At 40.6% G+C, this 15,808-nt stretch overlaps 1 protein-coding gene across 3 annotated transcripts in view; it reads left to right on the top strand.

Moving 5' to 3' along the window:
* Positions 1-15,808, top strand: part of PIR121 (transcription activator) — a 68,728-nt gene that overhangs the window by 50,965 nt on the left and 1,955 nt on the right. For 2 of the 3 annotated variants that reach the window (XM_089160834.1, XM_089160832.1), the window contains 6 exons: positions 289-432; positions 10,036-10,123; positions 10,289-10,416; positions 12,142-12,346; positions 13,649-13,821; positions 14,947-15,153. In XM_089160834.1, the coding sequence (XP_089016960.1) occupies positions 289-432; positions 10,036-10,123; positions 10,289-10,416; positions 12,142-12,346; positions 13,649-13,821; positions 14,947-15,153 (945 nt within the window). Of the gene's footprint in view, positions 1-288; positions 433-10,035; positions 10,124-10,288; positions 10,417-12,141; positions 12,347-12,797; positions 13,626-13,648; positions 13,822-14,946; positions 15,154-15,808 lie in introns of those variants that run through there. The other variant, XM_089160833.1, reaches the window with a different exon arrangement.

Here is a 15,808-nt window from a genome sequence, read left to right as displayed (position 1 = left end):
AGGAAACGATGATAGTGGAATTTCTATGGTGTTACATTTTCTCTAACATGTTGCACATTTCATTTTCATTTATTGGCATGTGTATAAGCTATGTACACACACGATTCTGTCTTGGTATAGAAATATTGATATTTAGATGGTTTTGCTTTTATCAAATAATTGATTCTTGTCATTCTAAGCCACAATGAATTTCTTCAGGTTCTGTACCATTACATTGTCAGAAGTTTGTTGCTTCTCTGTGATTAGTTTATCTATGATTATTCATATGAGAACCTCTTGTTATTGTAGGATCTAAATATGGCTCATCAGAGTTTTGCACGGTTGCACAGTGGATTCTTTGGATTACCTCACATGTTCTCCATTGTTAGATTGCTAGGACCTAGGTCATTGCCATGGCTTATTCGAGCTCTTCTAGATTATATATCAAACAGGGTAAGTTCTTCAAACAACTATAACAAGATTAATTCCCTCATTATTTCTTCCCCTATCAAGTGGCAAAATCATTCACATTGTGGCAGACTTGATAAAATGTTTATTAACGTATATTTCTCTTCTTTCTGTTCTTTTTTCCCATCCATGTTTCTTTCTCAACCATGTAATGAAATTCGTTGTTGCATTCACTACTTAACAATCATCGGAGGTTTTACATACCCCCATAGAGAGGGGTGATTTAATCTAGGTTGAAGGAGCTAAAGGAGCCAGGGACAAACCTAAAATAACCTTAGGGCGGGAAAATTTTTGAAAAAGCATACTTTTCCATTAAATCCTAAAAGTGTGGTTTGTTTGGTTGCTTGGGGTGGGAAAATTAGAGACATGCTTCTTTAAATTAAGGAAATTTGTCTGGTGAGGTGGCAAACTAACTTTCCCACCCCATGCCTTTTCAAAACCCCACAAAATATGTGGGACTTTGTGGAAAAGTATGAAAAACCAAAAAGTGGACCCACAATGAACATTTTTTCCCAAAATTCCTTCCTTTCCTTTCCTTTCCTTCTCCCTCACCCCATTACACATGGGGCCCACATGTTTTTTTTTCCCCCCCCTGCCTTTGCAAACAAACGCAGCGTAGGAGAATTGTTGAGAAATGATATGTGTGGCTTAGGCCTTTTATCCAATATGGCCTCAATAGAACTGATTGGAAGGTAAGGTTCCATGTAGTCGATCCCATTTTGATGGGATTGTGGGATAAGGCTTTTTGTTGTATTCATCACTCAAGAATCCAACATTGTGAATTCCAGTCTCCATAGCAGCTCCTAGAACCTCATATCCTTGCCATCCCCTTCTCTTGACCACTTTTCTTCCCCTTATACTGTATGAAATGCCTCTTCAGTCAGGAGGCCCCATTGATAACAACCCCAACTTAACCACATAGCTGTGACGCAAATGGTAAAGCTCGATTATGTACAAGCAAAAAGGAATGAAGTATCCATACCCCTAAAACTTCAAACTATAATACAAGCAGAATACATACAATATGTAATAGGGTTTTTTATGATCCATAAAAACTGAGTAAGTACTGATGGCAGCAAATAGAAACTTACTCAGCAAAGGGAGGAGACCTGGAATAATGGCTTGTGACCACAGTTCAAATCTTCCTGAAATTTTGGCAAAGTCTCACGGAAATTTCAGTTTCCTAGCAAACCGAGACAAGATAGGCCGACAGGAAAAGAAGTAGTACCATATCTCGATCCATCTTTGTCCAGCTTCAATTAGATTTGCACATTTTGTAGATCTCGTTTCGGTTTTGCCTAGTACTCCTCAAATCCCTACACACTTTTGTCAATAAACATCTTCTTTGCTGGATTATTGGGAATTGAGCCCATCTTGAAGTTAGCTATGTGTATTCATCCCAAATTTTGTATTTCTTGATGGTTCATGCATCAAAATATGTTTGTTTCTTTTCAAACTAATATATGTTTAGGAGCATAATCAATGACTATATGATGTTCAATATATATATATATATATATATTTTTTGAGGAGTACTTAACTTTTTTTAAGTTTTAAAAATTAATTTCCGTATGATGTATTTTGAAAAAGGAAGTAGTATTTATACATGATAGATGGCATTGAATTAAGTATATGTGTGACACCATCACTCGATCTATGTTGTGATGGTGTCAAATTTATTTTTCCGTCATTAATTATTTATTTAATTTATCTGACAATTATTAAATATTTGCTATAATTATTTAAAAATTGATGAAGAATACCTATAATTTTATGTTATATATTTAAAAATAGTGTAATATTTAGGTTATGGTTATCATCTTTAACATTCCATTTGATTGTATGAAATGTTTTAAGTTCTCTATTACAATTGACAACTCTTTGTATTTGTTGGAACAGCTACACATTTCTCTCAATTAGTAGGATATGAATGAGTACTTTTCATTGATTTCTTATGCAAAATACCTCTTCCATTGTGTTAATTATGCTTTAATAGGGTGTATGCAAAATCCCCAGCCAAAAAACCATAAAAATTGCCAAAACTGGCTACAGAAGCTTCTTGGCAAAAGTACCAGGTTTTAGGCTAGATGGCCAAAGCCTCAAAACCAAGATGTCAAACCTTGCTTGTGACAATCTGTTCACAACCTCTCTTTGTTTATATGATAATTCGAGGAACATTGTAGAATGGTACAAAGATAGAAATGCCCTTAATTAAAAAACTACCCTGGGACCCATGTTACAAAATTCTCCCTCAAGTTGATGCATCAATGTCAAACATTTAACAATAGAACTAAAGCTATTACTACTAATTCCCTTAGTGAGAGTATCAATTATATGATCACTAGACTGAAAGGGCTAATGGCTCCTTGATCTAACTTCTCCTTGATGAGGTGGCAATCAATCTCAACATGCTTGGTTTGATCATGCTAAATTGGGGTATGTTCAATGCTTATTGCTGGTTTGTTGTTACAATGAAGTATAGATGGTTCAGTACTGATGCATGAGCCCTGAAGAAGTCTTTTGAACCACATAATTTCACATATCCCATACGACATTGCCCCAACTTCAGCTTTGGCACTAGACTGGGCAGCAACAGCCTACTTCTGGCCACACCAAGTTTCTAAATTGCCTCCAACAAACATAGAATAACCTGAAGATGATTTCTTGTTGGATTTCCTGTGGTCAGCACTCAGCATCACTAAATGCCTCAACCCATAAATTGTTCTGAGTAGAGAAGAGAATGATTTTTCTAGGGGAGGATTTCTAGAGCCTCCAGATGAATGGAATGAAGATCATGCATTTATTGGCTGACAAGACTCATAGAAAATGCTTGATCTTATCTACAGATGGCTTCAGCTTTGGAAAGGTAAACTCCTTTCCTACACTAGTGGGGTTGAGCTGATAAGATCTGTCCTCCAAACCTCCTTTATTTATTGGTGTGGTATCTATTGGTTCCTAAAATCCAGAATTCAAGCAATGGAATTCTCTTCTTTTACCTTCCTTTGGAAAGGACAAGAATACTCCAAATTCATCCACCCAGATAGTTGGGCTACCTTCTATCTCCCCTAGCCTCTATAAGATTTAAGGTTCTAGTATTACAGGCATTCTTAGGCAAATCTGGAGATTCTCTCCAATGGTGACTCCATTTTGGTCAATTGGGTCTACTCTTGCCTTTTAAAAGAGCCTCCTTTTGGTTAGTCTATATTCTTGCAGATTCCTCTTAGGTCTAGCACAAAGTCCTCCTCAGCTGATGGCTATTTGTGCTACCTCTTTCATATCGCCAATGGATCCATTTCCCTCCGGCTTCACCCTTGGCACCCATTGTGTGTGCTTTTTTATACTCTATGTGCCTGCTCTATCTACTTCCGTGGTATCCTTGTCAACTCCTCCGTCTACAATAGCTTGTGTTCCCCTCTCTCTTTCCCCCCTTTACCCCTTCCCTCTTCCAAGTCTAGGCCTCCCCCCAGCTCCCACTCAAACAATATTAGATTTACTTCCTTTCCCTTGGTGTGTTTTAGTTTTAAATCTACTTAAGATTTTACTAGGACTCGTGCCTCCACCATCCTTGGCACAATCTGGTGTAAAATCCGCATCTTCTACCATAGCTTCAAAGTATAGTGATCCCTAAATAACAGCCTCCCCATGCACACCTTATTTCTTCACCACCAATCCCTATCCTCCCTTCTTGAAACCTTTGTTGGGATGGTTTTTGAGGATGTCAACCACCTGTATTTTCTTGCCCTTTCACCTATGTTTGTCAATAAGCCTTAAGTTTCATCTAGGCTATGGTACTAGAGCTTTACCATTCACTCAGGAGTGACTTTCATTATGTAGGAAATTTTCAAGTAATTATGTGTATGATTCAGCCAATAAGTTGGTGTGTGGGGCCACCATCTCATACATTTAGATTAAGAAAAATCTTCATTGATGGACTTCCGATGCCCTCTTTTGACATGTTTTGGAGGGCCATCTTCTTTGATTTTACCCCAAGCTTCATTTCCTTCGTCATGATTGTCTTTTAGATCATCCCATGTTTTCCTGCTCTTAGCCTGGCTTTTGGGGTTTGCATGGTAGTTCCTCCCCCACCCATCTCTCTCCACTCATATAGGAACCTGCTACTTGAATACAGGAACTATAAGATTCAATTACTGAAAGAATAAGCATTAACACTTTTTTTTTTTGGATGAATAAATAATGATATTAAACAAACAACGGACTACAAAGACTAATCCAAGCGAGAAGGATCAGGGAGAAGGGGTGATTTGGGAGTTGAGGCCCAGGAGACAACAATAAGCTCTTCCTTGGGGTATCAACAACCGGGGGATGGGGAATGCTAATGAGTCTAGCCGATACATCAAAATAAATGGCGTTCCAAATCGAGTCGAGAGAGTGGGATTTAGAAGTCCAACGCCTTAGATTCCGCTCCCACCATGGGTTGATCCTCTCCATATCAGCTTACCTACCCATCCATGAGGCTATTACTCAATCCACCTCACATCAAACCCAATGAGCCAGCCCTAGCGGGCTTTTCTCGGACTGCTTGCTCTTCCTCGTTCCCTCATTTTGGGTTCCGGTATGCGTGCCTGGGGCTTTTGCTCTCTGCTTTCCCCGGGGGGGTTTTTTGCCTTTTCCTCTTCTTCTTTCTCCTTCTGTTCTTTTTTTTCCTCTTTGCCCTTCTCTGTTCTCTTCCTCTTTATTTTACCGCTTCTTTCTTCTGGCTCTCTCCTGCTTGGGTTCCTTGGTTGGCCTTCTCCTCGCTTTTTGGCATTTTATTTCCAGCCTTGCGCCTCAGTGGGCTCCGGGCCTTTCTTTGGGGTTCCTGGTGTGTTTCTTCTTGCCGTGGCTCTTTGTGGTGTCTCCTTTTCTCTCGCTTGTTTCTTTTTTCTTTTCTTTTGTCCCTCGCGGAAATGAAGCCTTTTCTCCCCTTTTTGGGTGTGTGCCTCTCTTGGGGGTTCTCCTCTTCCTGGTTCTTTTGGTCCACTTTGGCCTGTTCCTGCCCCTACTATCTCCCGAGTTTTCCTCTCCCTCTTTTTCCTCCCTCTCCTTCTCCTTCTCTTGGTTTTTGGTTTCTCCCTTTGGCTTTGGTTTGGAGGCTGGGTTGCTCCGGCGCGTCTCACCCTCGTATTCCACCTTGCCCTACTACCATCGCGCTTTTTTGTGCTCTCTCTGGTTGGGGTCTTTTTTGCCGGGGTTGCCTCTTTTTCTGTCTCCTTCCTTTCCTTTTCCTTGCCTTTTCTGTTTTCGGCTTTCTTCTGTTTCTCCTTCTCTTCCCTTGGGGTCTCTGTTTTTTCTTCTCTTTTCTTCCTTTCCTTTTTTTGTCTGGCACTTTTGCCCCTTTCTGAGTCTTCCCTTCTTTCTTCGGGTGGTCCTCTGCTCTCCTTTTCTCCTTTTCCTTTTTCCGTTCTCTTCGTTCTCCCTTGCCCTCTCTTTCTATTCCTTTTCCCTCGTTTTCGGGCTGGGTCCCCGGCTTCCACTTCCTGCTGTTTCGCTTGCCTTTTGGGGTTTTGGTTTCCTCCGTCCTCCTGGTGGGGTTTGGCTTCTTTCTCCTGGGTTTCTTTTCTCTCCCCTTTTCCGGTTCTTAACCTCCTTTCTTCTTTTGCCTCTCCTTCCTTCTCTTTGGGGGGGGGAGGAAAATTCACTATATCGGTTATGCCTGTGTGTTGCTGGGGGTCCGGGGTTTCTTTTTTCTTTTTTTTGTTTTTCTTTTTCCTCCTGTTCCTTTTGACTTTCTTGCTTTCCTTTCTTCTTTTTGGCCCCTTTCGCCCTTGGGTTTTTCTCTTCCTGTGTTTTGGTTTTGGAACGTTCCTTTGTGGTCTTGTTTTTCTGTTTCTTTCTCTTTTTCCTCTCTTTAGTACTTTTGCTTCTCTGTCCCTCCCCTCCCCCCCTCACTTCTCTCTCTCCTTCTCTTCTTGTCTCCCCCCCCCCTTTTTCTTTCTTCTTCCCTTCTTTCCTCGCTCGATCTGCTGGTGTATTTTCTCCCCATCTGTATTTTCCTTGGGGGACACCGCTTCTTCGGGCTCTTCCTGGTTCGTGGGATAATCACCCTTTTCCGTCCGTTTCCTTCTTTTGGGCCCTCTTTTCTCCTGCTCCTTCCTCTCATGCCTTTTCTTCCGTCCCTTTTGACGTCCTTTCTCAACACAAATTCTTGCATATGAGAAGCGAGACATCGAGGATTCGCGCATCGGTGCGGATAGGCTTTCCGAGAGCGAGCCAATGCGGCTCAGCCGTCTGGATTCCGAACTCAGCGGGAGACCGGTCAAATTGATCCACGGGGAAGAGGCTGAAGTCGACCCTGCGGAGAGGAAGCGATGGAGTCCATGGTTTGAGGAACAAGGGAGATTTTCCCACGAACCAGGGAGTCCCTTCAAGAGCACGGGAACGGCAGTCAGGAGAATCAAACTTTGAAAAGAAAGATTCCGGCATCAATAAGGTGAATATCCAGAATACCTTCGGCTTTCCATTGCTTAGTGAGAGAAGATTTTATGATTCCAAGGGGGGGGGGGAGGGCCAAGGAATTGGCCAATAACCGAGGAGTGCCAACGTTGAATACCACAGGCAGTAGAGTCAGAGGGACAGTGCGCAGAGGGATTAGGGCCATCGGAGATGGGAGGGATGAAGGATAGGTCAAGGTCAGAATAGGAAGAGGGCTGGGGATTGAAGAGGGAGTTCCAAGGTTTGTCAAGGGAAATGGAGGAAGAGATATTCTAAGAGGAGGGGGGAACCGAGGATGGGTTGAGAGAAGTCATGGGGACAAGCTCAAAAGGTTACCGGAGAGGACAGGGGACATCGGGCGCATTAACACTTTGATTAGAAAGAGAGCAAGATAATTTGGTTTTGATGGTACCAATCACCCCCTACAGCAACATTGCTGCCTCTTAGTGATAGGCTGCCCAAAACACTAATTAAACAACTGTACCCAAAAAATTATACCCAAAGACTACCTAGAACCCACCAAGACATTTTACGTTGTTGTACCATTTTTTGCCAAGATTCCGACAAAATGGTATTGTTTGCCTCCGCTTTGTTGACAAGCAGTTTTTCAGCCTCTTTTTTCGCCTAATTGCTACCGCTTTGTCTCCTTGTGCTCCATATTGCCGCCTATACGCCAAAGTGGTCACTTTTTTGACATTTTGTGCATAATAACATTTTTTCCTTGATTTTTTTTTTTCAACCAAATTTTATTCTACAAAGCCATATACAACATTAATAGTTAGTCATTTGGGAATCGGGAATCAATGAATCATTAGATGGACAAAGCACTTATTTGGCATCACTATCATAGAGGTAAGTAAAAATGTAAAATTACTACTTTCATTTTCATACATATAATTTGATATAGTTCATAGTCATATGTTATGATGCTTGATGAGATGAACTTATGTTTGTGTTCTTTTTTGGATAGTCTTTCATAATTATGATTCTTATTATTATTATTATTATTTTGAATGAATGTGATTCTTGAATGTTTGTTTACCCTAATTACCACTTTAGGTTGTCCTGGCCCCACGCCGCCTGGTGCCGCCCCGCCGCGGCCGTATTACGGAACCCCCTTGCCGTTTTTTTGTGGGTTTTTTTTTCGTAACTCGTATTGCTTGCCTAGGTAGAGCCCCAACCACTTTGGTCGCCTTGCCGCCTTGACAACCATGATCTCGGTTGTCTCAACCTTGTCGAGAAATCAAGACAAGACGATACTTCTCGAAGATTTCTTATAACCCCCTACTAACGGCCATAAGTGTTTTGGGTTGGTTGCACATCACCTAGCCCACTTGTTGGGGCTGAGCCTATTAATCCACTTTAGAGCCCATTTTTGAGATTTTTTGGATGGGGTGAATGAAACAATTAGGAGGTGTAGCTGGTCCTATTAAGGGTTATGTCTTTGTGTTACTAAGTTCGGCCAACCGTATCAAGAGGACTAGGGTCGGGGTTGTGATTGACACAAACCCGGCCTAGTCATCAACCTCTGTCCATCCAAGTAACCCTCCTTGGACCGTTTTTTCTCCAGTGGGGTCCCTTAAGTCAATTTTAACCCTAATCTTTTCCCCCCATTATCTTCGCCAAGCCAATCGCTACCAACTCCTCTTGATTGTGGACACAAGGACGTCAGAGCTCATGCAGTATTTGCCCCAACATTGCGAAGATCCTCTCTTCATCTTGCATGTAACCAACCACGGCTCTCCTCTGTTGCCACCGCCCTCACCCACGGTGGTTTCACTAGAGCTCTCACCCCCTAGTCGAGTTTCTCTCTGATCTTGTGTTGCTTCTCCTGTTTGCTATTCCCATCGACCTCCTCTTCTTGTACATCACGTCACCCCAGGGGGTTTCACTAGAGTTCTTTCCCCCACCAACTTGCTCTTTGGTCCCACGATGCTTTGCCACTATCTAGGCCTGAATTCCTGTTTGCAGCACACTGGTTTCAGACTTGATTTTTGAAAACTTTGTGACGTTCAATCAACCCTCTGAACCAAGACTGTATGACTTTGGCAGCCCTTTCCTCGGTCTTAATATGGCTCGTGTCCAAATTCACTCTTATAATTGTCGTCTGCCCTTCCCTAAATCATCTTGCAAGGCCTCCTTGAAGCTTGTCAAATCAAGAACTCTGGCCATTTTATCCACTAGACCCAATCCAAGGTGTTCCTTTCTAGGTGTAGGAGAGCCAAACCCAGTCGGTATCCATCCTCGATCTGTTGTTCCATACAAAAAAGTATAATCTCTCCGAGCCATGCATTCACACTCCCTTTACCGGAAAACATGGATAATCCAGTCTCCATCTTGCTTCCCAAAAACAGATCGAAAGCATGCTCTGCTACCAATTTGATATGAACCCACTAATCAAATACAGGAACTATTAAGATTCAATTATTGGAATAATAAGCTTGAACCCTTTGAGAAGAAAATAAGCAAGATAATCTGTTTTGATGGTTCTAGTCACCCCCTACAGCAACATCATTGCCCCTCAGCCACAGGCTGCCCAAAGCACTCATAAAACAACTGATACCTCTCCTCACATCACCCCCCCCCCCCAGAGGCCCTGGCCCCTTTATAACCCACTAACTGGCAGTTGATTATGGTGACCATCTCTCCCCCTCCATGTGGCATTCTCCCAGGGGCCTATCACCCTCCCTTCTTGTGGTTGTGGGAATGAACTTTTTATTCACCAATAAAAAGGTCAAATAATTGTTATCGGTTCTCTTCGAGGCATTGCACAAATGCATGCTGTCTTCGTCTCTTTGCTCACATTGATCCCTTTTTTTACTTCGAGCTAAAAATGGTAGAAATACCATTTAAGTTTTGCCAAAATTTTATTTGTAATATTATTATTTGAATCTGAAACCTATTATTGGATTCTAATGAGATAAACAACTTCTGTAATGGATCTCAATGCTTGTAAAATTCAGAGAAATTAAGTCATCTTGTCTGAGTTATGGGTGGATGGAAGATTATTGTTTTATCCCTGCTAAATCCTGGTCAAGCAAAAACTGAGTTGCTGATGCAGAAAAGATGATGCCACCTGCAGAATATAGGCTTGTGGTTCCTCATTGTCATTATTTACCTGCTTCCATCTAATGTCTTATTAACTGCATGTTTCAGATAACAACACTTGAACCAATGATTAGCGGATTACAAGAAGCATTGCCAAAATCTATTGGACTGCTTCCCTTCGATGGAGGTGTTGCAGGTAGAATGACCTGAATAAATATTAGTTGCGATGCAAATTATATATATTCGCAAGAGTTAGTTGGTTTCAAAGACATACTTATGATTCTATACCAAAAGAATCCAATTGTGCTTCATTTTGTTGTGGTACTTAAAATTGTTATTTTTTTCAATTTCCTGTCTTCAGGTTGTCAGAGGATGGTTAAGGAACAGCTTAACTGGGGATCCAAGTCTGAGCTTAAGGCAGAAGTTCTTGGTGGCATAAAGGAAATTGGAAGTGTAATATACTGGATGGGACTTCTTGATATTGTACTGGTGAGGTTCACAAACTTTTCTCGCACGAAATACTTAGATTTCTTAGATTTCTGGAGATGCCAAATGGTAATCCATCAAGAATTTATCACTATAGGTTTATAGAATTTCATATGGCCTAATCAGCATTAATTTTTCAAAGGAAGGACTTTCTTGTTAGATGTCAGTTATACTTAGGTCTTAGTTCCTTCCTGTTCAGTTTCCAGCCTTCTCAAGTGTAACCTAAAACCCATCCAAAACCCTTTTCCTATTATTTTCTGTTACACGCTGTTCCTCTTGCTCAGCAACGAGATAGAGATTCTCCTTGAGATAAATAGAAATGTGCAATCCAAGGACACAAAAGGCTTGGCTGAGTAGCACAGGAACAAAAGATTGTACAAACTATACAACAAGAACCCCCATCTGCTTTTAACCTAACCCTCAACAGTGCCATCTAAAAGAAGCAGAGAAACCGTGTACTAACAAACTGCAAACTCCCCCCTCCCTGATGCAAGTCTCCTCTCTAAGAACTAAGAAGTGAAAAGCACAGGAAAGGAGATAAAAACAAAACGACCAACATACGAAAGGAGAATTAAAATGCACCATAGCTTAATTCACCTCATAATGATGACCCAGCCTCTCCCTTGGCATGATATTGCTACTTTGGTCCAATGTGCCTCGTGGCTTTAAAACACATGATTAAGTAAAGGAGTCTATTCTTCATCAATAGCTCAGGATCTCCCTCCCTAGAGAATTAAGGACTAAGTTGACACTCCTTCATCACCTGCGAGGCAGGCTGGTAACTACCATCTCTTGGGTTTTACATCCCCCATCCTCCCCCCCCCGCGTCCCCCAAAAAAAAACCCAAGAGGGGGGAGGGGGAAGAGCACCTCAGGATGGGCTGTGGGCATAGCATCCTGGTTGTGGCCCTACCATTGGTGTCAAGAGCACCTAAGGAAGCCTTTGAGGCCATAGTTGTCAAGGTGCCACCTAGGTTTCCAGGTGCTTTGGTGGAGCCTACACGTCCAGATGTCGCCTCGTCACCTTGATTCTTTTCCCCACCTCAGATGCTTTGCTCGCCTAGATGCCATGACAACTATAGTTGAGGGGTCCCCACTAAGAGACAATATAGTACAAGGAGGTTTAGGAGATTGATAAGGGACTGCAAACTTTAACCCACATCAACTAGGCGGGGAGATCTTGATCTAGTGGTGAAGATTAGCCTTCTCTACTTGGTATGACATGTTTTAATGAGGTCCATTGGGCCAAAGCGAATGAAATCATGCCGAGAGAGGGCCTGGATTGTTACACTTTTAGGTGGTAAACTGAGCATGGTGTGTTTTAATTCTTTTTTTTATCTCCTTCCCCATGATTTTTCATCCCTCAGAGAGTAGTGAAGCGATGTTGGGGCTAATAGAGAAGATGAATATGCTAAGCCGGACAGCATGGAATACTATTCAGATTTCAGGGTGTAGACTGGAGGTTAAATTTCACATTTATTGTATTTAGTCCATGGTTGAATTGTGGATAATCAGGAAGCAGTTGTGACAGATTTGCTTCATTTTTCCTCTTACTACAGATTTGCTTCATTTTCCTCTTACTATCTTTGCTATTTGTTTTGCATTCAATAAGTTGCTTGAGTGCCAGGTTATGAACGAAATGGTTGGATATACATTTCTTATTAATGCTTAATCTTTTTGGTTTTTCAGTTTGTGGCATCTAATAACTGTATGTTCACATGTTGAACAGAGAGAGGTCGATACAACACATTTTATGCAGGTAGCTCCATGGTTGGGTTTGATTCCTGGAACTGATGGGCAAATTTCCCATTCCCAAGATGGAGACAGCCCGCTTGTCTCCCTATTCAAATCTGCCACTGCTGCAATCACATCAAATCCTAAATGCTCAAATCAAGCATCCTTCTATACCATATCAAAACAGGCAGAAGCTGCTGGTATGCAAAATTAGCATATGATAAGTTCTTGATTCAAATTTGACCTACCATTGCCTTTCCTTGCAGATGAACTGAGATGTATCTTTAATCTAGAATATTTACAAACACTTATCTAATGTAGGACTGAAGTCCTTAGGTTAGAAAGACTTGAGCAGAAACCCAAGAAATGGAGTCTGAGACTCTAGGTTTTAGCAAATCCAATCAGAGTGAAGGAACAAATCAGCAATGCTTTGGTATCCTTTCTTTATGTTGGAAGAGTCAAATGGTCAAGATGAGGACAATGAGGCATCATCTTGAAGTTTAGAAAATTGAATGATTTTTCTCATTTCTCTCTGGCATTGATTTTCTGATATAGTGGATATATGGCTAATAGCTGACATTCATTGAGAAAAGACATGATGAGAAAAAGATTTTCCAAAACTAATAACTATTGCTGCTAACATCTTGTCAGCAACTCTCCAGCCAAGAACCAAAGGTAAAGCTATACTTCATCCCCAGAGCCATCGCCTCAACACAGAAGGACAAAGAAACTTCCATGCTGCTGAGCTACCCTGGCAGATTGTTTTGCCCTTGCTGATTGTTGCTTGGTGCTTGGTTGTTATTTGGGACTCAGATTCAGTGTTCAGAAAGCATGTAGGAAGTCTGACTTGTCTCCACTATATATATTTTGTGCAAAAAATTACTTCACAGAAAAGTTTATACCTCAAATTAAGAATCTTCAAGACTTCTACCCTAATTCACCAAATGCTCACTGTTGATGACTCATAGAAGTTTCCAACCACAAATAGTTTGTGAACAGACTGGCCAGATATCATAAACAATGAATTTCAAATCTGTTGAAATCACCAAATTTTGCCAAAATAGGGCATTCATTACAAAAACATGGATTTTAATAAACTATTTTGTAATGTTTTGACAAAATGATACCAAGTTTCTGAAACGTGTCAAGATATCCACCAATACTTGTAATTGAAATCTTGGATGCTTGCAAGATTGTCCTTGGTTTCTTTTCAAGCTAGGTTGAATTTTTTGGTAAATTCAACAGAAACCCCTCAACTTTTTTGTGAAGAGGCTCTTTCCTTGTCTGAACCTCCACTCTAGGTTGCAATAAAGGAGCCTTATTGTTGTGAGAGACACGCCCTCAAAATAAATAAAATAGTAGCTCTGACAAGTTAATGTCAACTCCAAATCAATATGTAGGTTCTATAACCATTAGCTATTTCACCTTATTTGCTTTTATTGGTTTGTTACTTCTGTAATTCTTCTGTATCATCCAGTTAAGTGCTTCTCTTCTCATTGCAGATATGTTATACAGGGCAAACTTGAATACAGGGAGTGTCCTGGAATATACACTTGCTTTTACAAGTGCTGCGTTGGATAAATATTGCACTAAATGGAGTGCAACTCCCAAGACTGGGTTCATTGACATTACAACTTCGAAGGACTTCTATCGTGTTTTCAGTGGCCTTCAATTTGTAAGAAACAACCTTGTATAGCTCTCTTGTTAGCCTTTCAATCCAAAAGAATCACTAAGGAGTTAGGACTCGGATTTTGGGCCATTCTGGTAGTTCAACCAAGGAATCTTGTGTCTATATTTTGGAAACATGAGTGTATGACTTGTTACAATTGATCCTATTGATAGTTTAGAGAATGGGTCTGTCATCTTAAGACAAGATGGTTCTACCTTGTTACTGAACAGATCATCTGCATGGTTGCCAAAAAAAACACTCCGGATATCTGGTATTTTCCTCTTTGATGAGGTCCTAAGTCCAGCTGTGGTTTCTTTAGCTATTTTACAACTAGAGTCCTTCCAATAAGATGACATATCATTCATACAAAAATTTCACTTTAGAAGTCATCCCTACTGACTTGAAGTGCTTTTGAACTAAATGCTGGCCCACTTTGGTTTCATATTTTAATGTCTCCCATTTAGCTCATTTTTTTTCTTTTTCTTTGGGGCTTGATAAGCTTTCTGAAAATAAATTATGGTCATCTGTGTGTTGCTTTTTCTTTTTTTTTTTTTTTTTTTTTTTTTGGGGGGGGGGGGGGTGGTGGGGGGGGGGGGGGGGTTGTGATAAGTAACATCGGATACTTCCTTATTTGTTCCTCCGAAAGATGATGCGAGCAAACTTTGATTGGTTATAGGTGTTGCTGTGTTGGGGCATCTGCCCCTTGCTGCCATTGTTGTTGTACTTCAGACATTGTTTCTTCTATTTATTTATCAAAGAAAGAAAATATGACACAAGATGGGAACAGCATACATTTCAATATTATGTATTTATCCAAAAATATCAACATAATGTTTCTTGGAACAAATGTTGCCTGCACCAAATGTGGTGTAGTGCCTTTTCCGGCACTTTTTTGATAGTTCACTTGATTAGCATGTAAACTATTCCCTTTTAAAACTTGTTTTGTACAACTGGGGCTGCCATATCGTTTTTCTTGCAATTATTTTCAGTACTGCTATCTTGTATCCTACTTGGAGCTTACTCAACACTTTCATGGATATTTTTCATGTTCTGCCATGATTAGTATTAGAAGTTACATGAGACTATTGATCTTACCATTTTATGAATTTAACTGAACTGCTCAAACTTCAGGGATATTTAGAGGCATCTGTTCAGAATTCATCACACAACCATGAAGTTTTGGGTGATTCAGTGGCTTGGGGTGGTTGCACTATTATATATTTGCTTGGTCAACAGCTGCATTTTGAGCTCTTTGACTTTTCATATCAGCTCCTTAATGTGGCAGAAGTGGAGGCTGCATCAATTACACAAACAAATAAGTATACTAACAACATGCAGGTAACACAACTTGCTAATCTATAATTCTCATTATAGGCTAATCATTTTAGTTGTTTGCTAGTTGCTACCCAGGAAACAGGGCTGGTTCTTGAGACCATGGTTCAATATTTTGACAAAATATTTTGGTTGACTGTTGTTGAGATAAAATATTCTGTTCTCGGCACTTGTTGAAATTAAACTGCATGTGGTTGGGTAAATCACATTTGAAACTAAAATCTTGAAACCTGAGACCGTTATTCACCTGTGTGCCTAGTCACTGGATCTTTAGCATTTGTTATTCTCAGTAATGTCATTTTGCACCCTTTACATATTTTTAAATTATTAGCAAATATTACCCACAATATAAATATTAGCAATAACATGATGTGGATGGCACCCCTAGTTCTGCCGCATGGAAGGATGATGCAGCAATCCCTACATGTCGAGCGAGTGATAACTATTAAATCTTTGACTTGAATTTAATCATATACGCTTCCATGTGTTGACATAACTTCCCACATATGCATCATACATCTTCTTGTAGTTCATGCACCTCCTTGTAGTCTTGACATATCTGATACATTGTTTTGCCACTTAGCAAACTCCATTGGGCCTGAAACTTGTCATGTTCTGTGTGACATTGGTGTTAGCTGTGCAAATTTGAACCTGTCCAAAC

This window comes from Hakea prostrata, chromosome 7, assembly GCF_041222555.1.
Source record: "Hakea prostrata isolate BN-2017 chromosome 7, UWA_Hpros_2, whole genome shotgun sequence".
Taxonomy (NCBI): domain Eukaryota; kingdom Viridiplantae; phylum Streptophyta; class Magnoliopsida; order Proteales; family Proteaceae; genus Hakea; species Hakea prostrata.
This window is presented reverse-complemented; position numbering and strand designations above follow the sequence as displayed.